Source organism: Leucopleurus acutus (genome assembly GCF_964270905.1).
Source record: "Leucopleurus acutus genome assembly, chromosome: 12".
In the NCBI taxonomy this organism is placed as follows: domain Eukaryota; kingdom Metazoa; phylum Chordata; class Mammalia; order Artiodactyla; family Delphinidae; genus Leucopleurus; species Leucopleurus acutus.
The window spans coordinates 22,189,803-22,205,014 of NC_139154.1; the positions used below are offsets into that span (position 1 = coordinate 22,189,803).

Below are 15,212 nucleotides of genomic sequence, written 5' to 3' on the forward strand. Positions count from 1 at the left end.
AGAGTTTTAAATAGGATTTTTGTGCTTTGCCTTATAGGAAATATTTTAAGAAAACCTTCCAAACTTTCCCCTGTTGGGTGAAGATTGTTCAGGTTCTCGGCTATCTGAGAAGTACTGCTGTTTCCATTGTGGTCCATGATCGAATGAGTTAGGCTTACATGGTAATTTCTAGAAGGTGTGAAGGCAACCACTGAATATTCTGACACATTTTCCAAGAACACTTAAAGAGTTTCCTCAGTCTACCCTAACTAGAGTTGGTTAAGGAGAGCTGGCTCTTAAGTCAGAAGCTAGGGATACACACTAATGGCCCAGACATTATGTGCCGTGCAGTGGAATTTAACTCAGGAAGCTGGAGAGTAAAGAGTGACCACTTGGTACTTAATTTGGCTTTTGCAAATAGCAGAACAGATTTAAAATTACTTATGCAGAAATGATTATCCTTTGTGTTTCATATCAGGAAAAGTGACCTGAAAACTTTTTCTGGAACAGAGCTATGCTGAACAAAAAGCCTGTATTGTTTGCATCCTTGCAGTACATGATTTCACTGCACTGTTGCACATTTTAAATCAAAGTTCAAAACAGATCATATCTAATTTTAATATACACAAGTATTTTTTTTAAAAAATAATAATGAATAGAAACACTTGAAAGTACTCAGCTGTCACATTAGCCTGTTATATTGATGGAATCCAGCAAACAGTCACCCCTGGCTTTTCGGTTTTCTAAAGATACAGTTGTCAAGTTGAGGTCAACTTTGCACAGACCAACTAGAGACATAATTGTAGCCACATACATAATACATATACATATACTACATATAAATTATAACTTCAAAAGCACCTTTGTATATAGATTCCCTTGTGGTAAAATTAAAGGACGTAACTGGCATGAACTAACTGTGGGGTTATGGCTGGTTGTAACTAAAAGAATTTTATCTTGTGCCCATCCCTAGGTATCAGGTTCAGTGTACAACGGGTGGGAGGTTATGGAAAGCTTTCTGGTTGTCAAGGTAACGTCTCTACCTAAGCTAGTTTCTTGTAAGGTGGCCCCAGCATCCGAGGAAGTGGAATGATGAAACTGGAGCTTCTGACAATGCACTGAAAGTGCAAAGCCAGTGACTCAGCTTTACTCTTTGCAAAACCTAAAGGAATACTAAACACAGAATGTACGTTGGAGAGACGCCATGGCTGGGGCTGCCTGGAAAACAGCTTGGGAAAGATGACGGTGTATTCCCGTTGTTCCTTTGGAATGGGTGCCTGCGCCTCCTTTGGAGGCCTAATCAGTGTCTAGATGGGGTAGGGAGGGGAGCTGAGACAGAAAGAGGAGAAGACTTGGGTTCTGTGCACAGGGAATTTCTAATTCCTCAGAGGAAATGAGGTTGGCATTCAAGAGGCAACACCAGCGACACAGGATGGCGCGTCCCCAAATGCCGGATGGTTTGGGGCATCATCTGTGTTGCAGGAGGGGCAGAGGGAAGGACAACTCAGGTGCCGTAGGGATCCAGGAAGGCCGGAGAGGAACAGCGACTTGAACGGCGCCATGGAAGACAGATAGAGTTTCCCTCGGTTTAGGGGCTGGGTTTCTATCAAGAGAAGCTGGGGACAGGGCTGAATACATACGGTGTGCTTTGTAGAGCCGTGGTGAGACCCTGTCCTAGACCGCAGGGTGTCACAAAGCATTAAAAAGATGCATCAGGTGTACCGAGCCTTCTTCCCTAAGTCAGGCAGCCAACGATTTTCAACTTGGGAGTGAGGAATGGAATAAAGGAAAGTGAGTCTTGTAGTAACTGCAGGGGGCACTCAACTGGTGCGGGCGGGAGGCAGGCAAGTGGAAACCGGCGGTCGGAACCCAGAGCCCGAGTGGCCCGGGGAGGCTATCTGTGCAGGGCTGGAGGCTGGAAAATCTGTCCCTCTCCCTGGGCAGCAGGTGACGGGTGACTGTCACCTTTTGGCCTGGGCTCTTTAGAGGCAAGGGGTAAATATAGAACATGTCCGATCCGCTCTCAGGAAGTGATCATGGCATGTTGATGTGGATGAAATCTGACGTGTGCAGCAGTCTCTGGATGCGAGGAAGCAGCATGACCTGAAGCCAGTTCTTTTCTGGCAAATGATGACCCTTCAGGATATTTAAGTCCTCAGGCTTGTGAGTTGCTTTTTTTTTTCTCTTAAACTCAAGTCATTTCTTGGAGGTCCAATACCAAATGCTCTCAACTGTTACACCAACAATCAAGAGAAGGGAAAAGCCCACTGCTTTCTAAGTAATAATCCACTGGTTTTTTTTTGTTTTTTGTCAAAACCAACAGACATTTATTGTCATCTACTAGGCAACATGGAAGAAGTAAATCATAGTAAGGTGAGATCCTTAATTACAAGGAGTTTATGATCCAGTAGAAAAGAGGAAAAAGTTCCCCGAAACCTGTAATGTGTAGGCTATAAAGGACTGTTAGTGAAGTAGAAAAGGGTGAAATGGCTTTTTGTCAGGACACACTCTGGTTAGCAGAGTGTCTGATTCATTCTCATGGTTAAAATTGAAGAACTGACCCAGAGGTAGGAGACCTGGATCCTGGTATCGCCTCTGACGTTTTCTGTGCCCGTGGATGGATGGGTTTAATTTTGAGTTTCTCAGAATCCCAAGGAGGGTGTAGCACGGCCTGTACTCCAAAGGTGTTCATCCCAGTGTCCCATTAGCCAACTTCCCTGGAGATTCCCTCTGCAAATATCACAAGAAGCAGGGCACGTGCCTGACTGTATTTCACTTGCTGGCTTCGTGAAAAAATTACTCCGGAGGAAGGCATCACTTCCCATGCCATTTGCTCAGTGGTCCTTGGAAACATGTTTGAAAGCATCCTGCCCGGCAGGTGTGAATGCCTGACATTTTTGAAGACTTAATTAAACTATGTAAAAGACTGTGTAAATTTTTCAGAAACCAAGCAACAGTGTAGTCTCCTCACTTTAGAAGGACACATGTGCATGAAGTTACAGTAGATACACACACACACACACACACACACACACACACACACACACACACACACACACACACACACACACACACTGGTTGCTGTCTCTTGGCTTGAAGAAAACCCCATCAGGTCTTGTGTTTCACCAGAGGTGCATGTGTGGGCGGGGCAAGGACCTCAGTGACCTGGGAGGAGGATGTCTTCAGGGAGGGGACCTGTATGGATGGGTGGGTCCCTTCCATGGTGCAACCCCACAACAGGGGCCTTGAAGTGTCCCTAAATTCACAGCCAGCACTGACAGGCTTTCTCTGTGACATACTCCTTCCCAAGCATTGGCAACGCAAGCAGGGTATGTTGAAGGGCAACCAAGCCGTTTAAAATAATCCTTTAGGATCCGAAAAGTGATGTTTTAGCAGTAGGTCACGTAAATAACTTTGAAGTTTCCTCTCTCTCACGTCTAGAAATAGTTTTCTTGATGACACACTTTCATCAATGCTTTTTGTTTGCAGCTATTAAATGCACTGTTAAAATGTGAGATAAAGACGGGCTTCCCTGGTGGCGCAGTGGTTGAGAGTCCGCCTGCCGATGCAGGGGACACGGGTTCGTGCCCCGGTCCGGGAAGATCCCACATGCCGCGGAGCGGCTGGGCCCGTGAGCCATGGCCGCTGAGCCTGCGCGTCCGGAGGAGCCTGTGCTCCGCAACGGGAGAGGCCACAGCAGTGAGAGGCCCGCGTACCGCAAAAAAAAAAAAAAAAAAAAAGAGATGTCCAGTCACTTCCACTGATCGTCCACGTTGGGGCACAGAAGACACGCCCTTGTTAGGAGGCAGGAAGATTTCTGGGGCCGTGAGGGTGTCGGGGAAGTTGGGGGGTCCTGACGTGCCCTCTGCCTCTCCCACAGGTCTTGTACAACCTGTTCAAGTCTTTCTGTCAGATGAAGACCATCGAGACCATCGACGTGTTTGCCGGAATCGCCAACTTCTTCGTCGTGGGGATCGGCGGCGTGCTGATCGGCATCTTCCTGGGCTTCATCGCGGCGTTTACCACTCGCTTCACACACAACATCCGCGTGATCGAACCGCTCTTCGTCTTCCTGTACAGCTACTTGTCCTACATCACAGCCGAGATGTTCCACCTGTCGGGCATCATGGCGTAAGTATCGAACTCCTTGTTAAAAGCACTTGGTGGCATTTCGTGGAATTCATGTATCCTAAGCTGCGATGTGAAAGTTGAATATGTTATGTAAGAGAGTAGATGTTCTTGAATTCTTTTAAGAAAAATTAAAAGTAGATTTTCGTTACTCTGTGTTTCAAAAAAATGAAAGTATGGATCAGCCAGATGTATCCTAAAGCGGAACTTCCCTGGCAGTCCAGTGGTTGAGACTCTGCGCTTCCACTGCAGGGGGCCCGGGTTCGATCCCTGGTCCGGGAACTAAGATCCCGCATGCGGCCAAAAAAAAAAAAAAAAGTGTAGGCAAGTGATCTGGTGCTAAAATGGAAGTCTTAAAAGTGACCTCTTGGACCTCATGAAATAAGACAATAAAGTGTTGGGGTGGATGGCCAGGCACCAAGAATTTTCTGAGTCTGATGCCCATTCAGTGTTGCTCAGGTCCACTAACTACACCCAGGCTGTATCCCCCAAACTTCGTCTGGAATTCTGGAATTGCTTATGTCAGTTCCTTTGAACAATGTTAGTAGTAGAGAACCTTCACTCTGTATGATAGATTTGATTTGAGGTCATAGCTTTACATCATTCAAAGCAAAATTCAGTGAATAAGGCACGCCGTCGTGTACTTTGAGTTCAGCTTCTTAAAGAAAGAGGTATGGTTATAAAGCAAGAAGTGGGTAAAGCAAGAAATTATTTATTAACGACACAGTTGTGTATCGTTCACTAACTGATTTGGAAGGATGTTCTCAAAAAGTGCTACAAGTGGCCGATAGCGTTTGGATCCAGTTTTAGCCGTTGGAGGGTCACTTTGAAGGAGGGTACTTGTTGGGTGTGGATGTTTCTACAGCTTCCAAGAATAAGCCTGTCATATTATGGTCACACCTTGTATAGGGCCAGTGAGAAATGCTTACTAATGGAATGCCTTTCAGAGTTTTAATTTTGGGGAATTCCCTGGCAGTCCGGTGGCTAGGACTCCACACTTCCACTGTTGGGGGCCTGGGTTCGATCCCTGGTCAGGGAACTAAGATCCCTCAAGCCTTGTGGCCAAAAAAAAAAAAAAGTTTTAATTTTGACAAATATTTATTTACAGCTGAATACATGTTAAGCTCTCCTGCTGGGGCCTGCTACACTATTTAGAGTTTTGTGTTGTAAATGTAGGTCTAGTTCTTCCTGAAGTTTTCTCTTGCACCCTGATTTAGGTGACGCTTTGATTAAGGACTGCTTTGCTCTTGCCCCGCACCACCACTTTCATAGCAGAAGCAGATGAGGTTTGTCTCCCTCCACGAGGAGAGTGGAACCCACTGTAGTGAAAGCCATGTGTTAGAAGGTTGTGTGGTTTTCTGTATCCCAGGGAACCTAAATAAAGCACTGTATTAATCCAGTCTGACCCAGTAATGAAATGTGCAGTGCCTTCCTGGTGGCTATTCATATCATTTTTGTATGACCTCCAGTTTCCTCACTGTTCTTTGACTGGTGTCATTGAAAGTGTCCGATCAGCTGGTGACAAGGTCTCTGCAAAGATTACAGGGCAGGGACTTTGTGTCTAGTTTCCCAGCAGTATTGTAGCAATGGTTGGTGTAAGAACCTTGAATATATTTCAACCAAGTGCCTATGTAAAAGTTCTAGAACCCTCACAGAGTTATCTAAATATGCTTGTCCAGAGTGTGGGGAGGACAGGTGAAGTGTTGGATGGGGTTGGCGTGCTGGGGCGTCTCTGCTTAGAAATGTCTGGGGGGGCCCAGAGTCCACAGAGCTCGTGATGCCTCACGTCCCCGACTTCCTGCAAAGACGGGATCAGGGCTTTCCTTGCTCTGGGAATTAGGACATCAGGGACAAATGGGGCCACGTATTCCTGGGAGACTGCACGGGTAGTTCTCTACTGTGGTTTGTTGGCAGATGAAAAACCTCACTTTTGTCCACAACTTCAAAGTAAACATTTACCGTACAACTTAGTGCACAGAAAAGTCCCTTATGGCATTGACACGAATATTGCCATAGCACACAGTGAGTGCACTAAAATTATGTTAACAATTACATGAAATATTCCAGGAGATTTAAACACTTTTGCATTTTACCATGTACCCCTGTTAATGCTGTGAGAGCGAACGAAGGGACAGATTTACGTCGAAGTGCGTTTGTTCTCAGAAGTCACACCCTTGTTTCCTAAGGTGGGGTGATTAGCGTGGTCTTCAAAACCTGACCGTGTGTGTTGTCTCTGTGTGGGGTACATCACAGACGTGCATGTCCGCCCTTTGGAAAGTGCACTTCCACGCTGTATTCACTGTCCTTGCTGGAGGATGTCGGTCCCGGGCATCGGTGTCCTGATGTAATTAACATTGCACATCCACGGACACCTCTTTTATAGAACTCGTCATTTTTCCGCATTTAACTTGTACCGAGTGTAGAAATTCCTATCGTACTTCACTCTGATGGCATCTTCTTTTACCGTTTAAAAGCAGGTGTTAAGGTTAATGGGAGTGAAGGCACGTGACTTCTGAGCATGCTCAGAAGAGTCCCTTTTTGTTTGTTTGTTTGTTTTTGCGGTACACGGGCCTCTCACTGCTGTGGCCTCTCCCGTTGCGGAGCACAGGCTCCGGACGCGCAGGCTCAGCGGCCATGGCTCACGGGCCCAGCCGCTCTGCGGCATGTGGGATCTTCCCGGACCGGGGCACGAACCCGTGTCCCCTGCATCGGCAGGCGGACGGAAGAGCCCCTTTTTGTTTAAGAGAAATGGGAGCCACAGGGAAAGGGAAGTCGGCAGAGGGGGTCAGACAGCTGGGGAGCTGAGAGAAGGGTTGCAGCACGTCTCTCTGAATTTGTAAGAGTGTGGAGCGTGAAACCTGGTCCTCCCAGGGTTTGTCCTCCCCTCTCTCCCACTTCTCCATCCCTCTCACCTTCTTCCTTCCTCTTCTTAATGCCTTTCCGATGCCCTTGTGCTTCAACTTTGTCCTGGGTGGACTCTTGGGCAGCCTGTCTTAGAATGAGATCATGTAATGAGCAGGTAGTTGATACAGAAGTCTGATGAAAAAGAAACATCTTCCTGTAGAGCAGAAGATGGTTCTGGGTTCAAAATGCAGTGTCTTGTTTGTGTGTGTGTGTGTGAACGTTTACAGCAGCTTTATTCATAATCACCGAAACCTAGAAACAACTCAGATGTCTTTCATCTGGTGAATGAATAAATTAATTATGGTACATGTGTACAATGGAATCCCACTCAGTAATAAAAAGTAATGAACTATTAACATATGCAACAACATGGATAAATCTCAGATATATATTGCTCAGTGAGAGAACTCAGATTCCGAAGGATAAATTCAGTGTGATTCCAGTTATAAGATATTTTGAGAATGGCAGAACTATAGAGACAAAACAGATAAGTGATTTCCAGAGGATGGACATGAAGAGAAGGGTTGACTAGGAGGGGGCAGAATGAGAGAATTTGTGGGAGTGATAAAACTGTTCTATATCTTGATTGTAGTGAAGGTTCTACAACTGTATGCATTTATCTCACTTCACAGAACTCTATACCAAAGAAAAGTGAATTTTACTCTATGTAAATTAAAAAAAATTTATTGGAGTATAGTTGCTTTACAGTGTTGTGTTAGTTGTAGGTAGGAAAGCACTGGGCAGGATTCCAGCATTTTGATTTCTTTGGAAAGATGTTGGAAGCAGTGTATCCTGGCATCCACAAAGCCTACTGTCCCTGCTGTTGGTTTTTTGTCATGAACTTGTGATCTGATATGATCTTCACTGACAACAAGTAAATTAATAGGAGGTGGAGTTCCATCTGTCTTCTCGTTCTTTGTCTTAGAGGCTGTTTGGAGAGCTGGCTTCTGGACAGTCTTAGGTTTTCTTTCCCCTTTGTGGCCTCTCCTAATAGTTCAATTCTTAATTTAATGTTAAGAAATTATTTGTGTCCACGTGTTCCTGTGTGTTCAGGAGAGTTTTAGCTTCAAACACTAGGGGGTAGATGAAAGTTCCTGTTTTCTAATTTTCTAATATCTTTCTGCTCATTTCTATACTGGGATAAGTTGTTGTAGTAGGGAAAGTGTGTACGTGTGCATGTGTGTGTGTGCGTGTGCGTGCGTCAGAGTGCGTTTCCACAGCTCTAGAGCTAAAGTTAAGGGAAAGTTTCTAGTCTCTCAAACAAGACCCCTCACGCCTCAATAGCATTGGACCCTTCGAGTATCACAGCTCTATAGTTGGGGTTGGAGAGGGGACTCATAGCATTGATTTTAGAAATTTGTGTCTTGGCTCACGTGTTTTGAACTTTATGTTCAGAAAACTGCACAGGGATAAAACAAAAATGATTCCCATCATCCCCCTTACCCAAGGACACTAACAGATGCCTAAGGGATTCCTAAGTTCAGATCCACACCGACATAAACTGAGCTGGGACTCTGTTCCCCCTTGTGGGCATCAGGTACCTTTCTGGTCCTCACCTTGTCCATTGCCCTGGGATCCAGGCATGGGATGCTGAAAACCCACCGTGCTGAAGAGGGAGATGCTTGGTCCCCACAGCAGCCGGCAGCCTGCCGGGAAATACTGATTTCTCTTTGCTGTGCTCTACGAATTAAAAAAAAATGGCCACGTCCTCCTGATAGGACAGCAGGCACCCAATATTCTTTAGTTTTGTTTTCATGGGTTGATAATTCCTTAGTCTTTCGTCTCTAGAGGGCACTTAAAATATTTTCGATTTGCTGTGTCAATTATTCTAGCAGCATTATTGCAAAGAAAGTAGGAAATGGTAATTACCAGTTCCATCTTATGAATGAGCAAAGTGACGCCCTGGTGGGCAAAAACCATGGCTGTAGGGTGAGGCCTGGGCCCTGGGTCTCCAGTTAACAGGCCCGTCCAGGATATGTCCCAGTATCCACTCTAACAATAAAAACAAGCACCGGGCCATTGTAAATAGTGCTGCAATGAACATTTTGGTATATGACTCTTTTTGAATTATGGTTTTCTCAGGGTATATGCCCAGTAGTGGGATTGCTGGGTCATATGGTAGTTCTATTTGTAGTTTTTTAAGGAACCTCCATACTGTTCTCCATAGTGGCTGTACCAATTCACATTCCCACCAGCAGTGCAAGAGTGTTCCCTTTTCTCCACACCCTCTCCAGCATTTATTGTTTCTAGATTTTTTGATGATGGCCATTCTGACTGGTGTGAGATGATATCTCATTGTAGTTTTGATTTGCATTTCTCTAATGATTAATGATGTTGAGCATCCTTTCATGTGTTTGTTGGCAGTCTGTATATCTTCTTCGGAGAAATGTCTATAATGGAATATTACTCAGCCATAAAAAGGAACGAAATTGAGCTATTTGTAATGAGGTGGATAGACCTAGAGTCTGCCATACAGAGTGAAGTAAGTCAGAAAGAGAAAAACAAATACCGTATGCTAATACATATATATGTAATCTAAAAAACAAAAAGGTTCTGATGAGCCTAGGGGCAGGATAGGAATAAAGACACAGACGTAGAGAATGGACTTGAGGACATGGGAAGGGGGAGGGTAAGCTGTGACAAAGTGAGAGAGTGGCATGGACATATATACACTACCAAACGTAAAATAGAGAGCTAGTGGGAAGCAGCCGCATAGCACAGGGAGATCAGCTAGGTGGTTTGTGATCACCTAGAGGGGTGGGATAGGGAGGGTGGGAGGGAGGGAGACGCAAGAGGGAGGAGATATGGGAACATATGTATATGTATAACTGATTCACTTTGTTATAAAGCAGAAACTGGCACACCATTGTAAAGCAATTATACTCCAATAAAGATGTAAAAAAAATAAAGACAAGCACCTTTCAATGACATTTTAAAAGTGAGACTTTCACAGGAATTTCCAGAATGCTGGGCTCAGGGTTAAAGGAGCAGGGCTGCACTCGCTGTTCGGAAGCGGTCACTGCTGAAGCTGTGAGGATCATGTCCCCTTTCTTTCCTGTCTTCCTGTGTAGGAATTGGTGATTCTCATCTGTTGAAAACTTTGAGAACAATAAGAAAGCATGCTTTTGCTGGCCATCTTGTAGCTTCTTCTTCTGGTTGCTCCTGGTTTGCCCACCAGGTGTAGCAGTTAGAAGACCATCTCTTCAAGATACAGTCGTACAAAACCAGAGCCCTACAGGCCACGATGACTAGTTCACGTTTACCGGTCTTCTCAAAATATGGGGGGAAAGAAAAGAGCACGTGACATTTCAAGACATTCATAAAACATGATCCAAAGCATGTTTGATCATTTGTTTATTCTGAGCGTAAGACAGGTGTCTTTTATTAATTTTCCCTAGGCTTTTCTCATGTTTACTGGGTGTTTTGCTCCGTGTGAGAAGGTGACCTGGAGCTTTAACAAAGCAATCTGGATAACACAACCTGGATAAATGCTAGTCTGCACACAAGTCATCATTCATCACCTAGTCTCTGGCCTGGCTTCCATGTAAATCGAATTAGTCTTAAAGCCTGAAAAAGCAGAGAGAGAGCAGGCCACATCATCTTATTTCTAGTTGGAGCTTTAAACTTCAAATTCACCCCTAGCCTAACACCCACATCTTCCCCTGAAACAAAAAAAAATTTTCTTTTAGAAGAAATGGCTATTAAAGACTGAGTCAGTTGCATAAGAGTTGGCTTAATCCTGCAGCCTGCGTGCAGAGTAGCTGTTGGCTTCACTGCAGGCCAGCTGGGGCTCTTGGAGCAGGAGAGGTAGAGACGATGCTTTAGACCAGGGCTAAGTCCAGGTGCTGGGGGGTGGCTGTGCATGCCTGCACATCACGTAGAACAGCAGGGAGGTAGAGTTTGGAGGGAAAGGAGAGAGGGGACCATAACGCAGGCTTCCATCTATGGCTCTGGGTCTCGTGCTCTGTTCACCGTCTCTTTGTACCTTATATTGTCTTGACAAATAAAAGCTTTGCTTTTGATGATGCTGTATGCCTTCACCGATAGCTCTCACTGGTCAGAACTGACCGCTTTAAAATCTTACATGGGGACTTCCCTGGTGATCCGGTGGTTAAGACTCTGCGCTTCCACTGCAGGGGGCCCAGGTTCGATCCCTGGTCGGGGAACTAAGATCCTGCACCCCGCATGCTGTGTGGTGCAGCAAAACAAAAAGAAAAACAAGAAGAATGAGTTTTTACAGTGACCAATTCAGTTCTATTTAAGTTAAATCAAATTGTAAAATAACAAACCTATAAAAGTGGAAGAACAGTATGTATTTCAAAACTGCCAAAATAAAATATTTAAAAAAACCCTTATATGACCACTTCAAACACTAAATGGCACGGGGGCAGTGGGTAAGGGAGGAAGATAGTAAACTGAGGCAGGAAATTAGTTGAACAATAGAAAAAAGACAAATCATATCTCCCTTAATTTTCTGGACACATTCAGGAAAAAAGTGAAAAAGAAACAAACAAAACTGTCTTATATTTTTAATGGTGACTCACCTATCTTTTGTTTTCTTTTGTATAAGTTTGCCTCACCTGCAGGGCAAAACTAGAAAAGTCAGGAAGGAATTTGAAATTATAACCCCTTTTTTTCCCCCTAGCTTTATTGAGATGTGATTGACACACCTCATTGTGTAAGTTTAAGGTGTAAAAACGTGATGATTAGATAATATATGTATATGGCAAAAGGATCACCGCCATAAAGTTAGCTGACACGTTCATCACCTCACGTAGCTACCCTTCTTTGTGTGTGTGTGGTGAGAACTTTCAAGTACACAATACAGTATTGTTAACTGCCTGTACTATCGAATGTACCATCACATCCAGGATTTTCCAGTCACCATGCTGCCCCTTAGATCCCAGAACTTATTCATCTTATAATTGGAAGTTTGTAGCCTGTGACCACTGTTACCTGTTTCCCGTACAACCCCTGCAAGCCCCTGGCAACCACCAGTTGACTCTCTGTTTCTGTGACTTTGCTTGTTTTAGATACCAGATACGTGAGATCACACAGTATTTACCCAGATTAGTGTAAATGATTCGGGAACTTATTTTCATTTATTTTGATGGTTTAAACTTTTAATGAAATAGATTCAGCTGGTAAACTCCAGTATTTGCTTGGTTTTTTGAAGGAGGAACAAAACCGGTGGATGGCCACTTTTTTTGTTTTCCTGAGTGTAGTCCACTCTTGTGGTCATGTGCTACATGTGGCTTTTGAGCGCTTAAAGTGTGGCCAGTCTAACTTGAGGTGTGTTCTAACTGTAAAATAGACATCAGATTTTTAAGATTTAGTAGGAAGAGATTGTAGAATATCTCATTAATGTTTTTTATATGGCTTGCATGTTGAAATGACAGTGTATTAGATCTGTTGCATTAAGTAAACATATTATGAAAGTTGCCTTCACCAGCATCTTTTTACATTTTTTAACCATGACTATTAGGAACTTGAAGATTACATATATGGCTTGTATCGTACCTCTGTTAGCTTTGCTCCGTAGAGCTCCCCATTCGTTTTTGCTGTTTGATTCTGCCATCACTTTGCCTTTCTGACTGTTTCTTGACTGGTCTTTGTCTTTATCTGAAAATGATTATATTACTGCTGGCCTGTGTTTCAAGTATACTGTAGAAAGTGATTTGATGATCAAGTCATCACTACATTGCTCTTGGTCTAGAGCTTACAATTTAAAGTGGCATTTTCGTCTTTCAGACACTGAAGGCTAAGCAATAATAAGGCTAAAGTTATCTTCTAGTTATATGTAGGCCAAGGTGAAAAATAGGATTATAAACAGAAATGTAAATACGGTATAATTTCCGAGAATAATTCCCTCTTCTGTTTTTTTTTTTGTGGTATGCGGGCCTCTCACTGTGGCCTCTCCCATCGCGGAGCACAGGCTCCGGACGCGCAGGCTCAGCGGCCATGGCTCACGGGCCCAGCCGCCCAGCCGCTCCGCGGCACGTGGGATCCTCCCGGACCGGGGCACGAACCCACGTCCCTTGCATTGGCAGGCGGACTCTCAACCACTGCGCCACCGGGGAAGCCCCAGCTGGAAAACTTTAATCCCATCATCAAGATCTTGGTCCAGTCTTCCTGCCTCTCTTGCCTTTGTCAACAGTCCCCAACTAGAGCCAGTGGATGCCACGGGTCCCTTGATGCCTTGTGTTTCATCACACTTTTGACCCTGAGCTGTGATCTCATATGTGTTCTTTCCACAAAACCATGCTTGCTTTAGGAGGCAGGAAACGAGCTATAAACAGTAGTTGAATTGAAAGCATCTAAAGTAGAAAAAAACACGAGATGTGGAAAATCCATGAAATGGGCAAGACTGCATGAATAATCAAGCATCTATACTTATTTGAATTTATTTCATTTTGATATTTTAAGAGAGGTTGTTCAGTTTTGGTGGTTGGATATTTCTTTGAAAAAGAATTTTAAAAAAATTTTCTCATATGTCAAACTCACTTTCTCTTGGTTGTCAGGTTTCCTGGAAGAGGCAATCCATTGTATAGTAAATTCGTGCCCTGGAATAATTAATTTACCTCACATGAGTGAGTACTTTATTCTGAGAACATACAGTGTACCCTGAGTCACCACAGACCTGGCTTTAATCAATACAGAGAAAGCTTTTTAATTGTTCTTCATCTTTGCTAATGCTTGGCACTGATTAGTAGAGTATGCTTTTATGTTTGGCAAAGTCTTTATGGGGAATGTGCAACTGTTATTTGGGCTGTATATTCCTGCAACTGAATCCATACTTTTTAAGATCACGCACAGGCATGGAGTAGGCATGAAAGAATTTTGCAACATTCTTTCTGTCGGCTCAGTTCTAATTCTTCACAGTTCAGATTACAGAACAGGTCTAACGTGGGAATCGAAATTAGAGAATTGACCACTCTTCAAAAAAATTAAAGTACTAGTATTTATAAACGGAATGAACCGAGTCATGGCTACACCATAGGTAAGGGAACACAGACAAGGTATGTGTATGTTTTATCTTCACAACCAGAAATCTGCCTTCACTGCCTGCCATCTTTATGGGTGCCGTTCCCTTTGGTCCTACAGATGCTGACTGCCTAGTGAAAGGCTGTGGATCTCCATTAAGCTAGACTCAGCCAGCATCAGGCGAACATACGCTTGGTACCGCTGCATGCAGGGAGCCATGCTACCTGTGGAAGAAGGGTAGCCCCTGCTCTCTCAGAGTGTGGGTTCTGGAGGAGAGGAAGTGAACATCCATAGACGTGAACATCGATTCATTGGCTGCCAGGGTGGAGTCATGGAGTACTATAGAAAAAAGTGTTAGTTGGAATTTTCTGTTCAGAAGATAGTCCAGTGACATATTATCTGCATAGAAAGTCTGTTTCCCCCCCCGGAAGACCGTTGAGACAGTATTAGCTGGCCTGAATTTTTTGTATGCTGCATTGAGAGTGATACAGTGATGAAGAAAAGCTCAATTGCCGGTGAATGTAAAAACCGCTAATTATAGTGCTTTAGCTTCTCTGTCTCTAAATTGGTGATAATCACCCTACATTTATGTTAAACCACCATGTGAGGCAAGATAATAACAAAGCAGAGGGCCCCAGTGAATTCTATATGAACCTTACCTCCATGTGGGCCCACGGAATGGAACCTAACACCTGTCCAAACATAGACCTTTTCTGGGAGGTTATATGGGCCAGGTGCTGCAATGGATTTTGAAAACCAAACGAAAAACCACTGCGGGAAACAAATTGACTCCAAGCTCTAGGTCTTTCCCCTCCAGATCTGTCCTCCACATGTCCTTCAGAGTTCTCTTTCCAGAATGCAAATCTGTCCACGACACACCACTGTTCCGATGAGTAATCCATCCCTAGATCCATGTCATCATCGATTCGAAACACATTAATGAGGTGCCAGGCACTGTCATAAGCACTGATGACACTTTTCCCCCCATGAAGCTTCCAGTTGGTTTGGGGAGATAAACATTAATTACTTGGTGGAAGATACAATCTCTCATTTTCCCCACCAGCCTATACAATCGACTCCTAAGCATAACACGTAAGAGTTATGTCACATGTCATTACCTGGCCCCTAACTTCCGTGTCCCCACCTGTTAACCTTCTCCTCCTCTCTCTCCCCCGCAGCAGAGTCAGTTCTTCAGGTCCCTGAATATACCAACCTGT

The 15,212-nt window shown here is 44.2% G+C and overlaps 1 protein-coding gene across 1 annotated transcript in view; it reads left to right on the forward strand.

Annotated features, from left to right (window-relative positions):
- The window catches only part of SLC9A2 (solute carrier family 9 member A2), a gene marked incomplete at both ends in the record, with an annotated part of 85,376 nt that overhangs the window by 37,876 nt on the left and 32,288 nt on the right, over positions 1–15,212 (forward strand). The window contains one exon of the mRNA XM_082851689.1: positions 3,860–4,110. Within this exon, the coding sequence (XP_082707815.1) occupies positions 3,860–4,110 (251 nt within the window). The remainder of the gene's footprint in view (positions 1–3,859; positions 4,111–15,212) is intronic.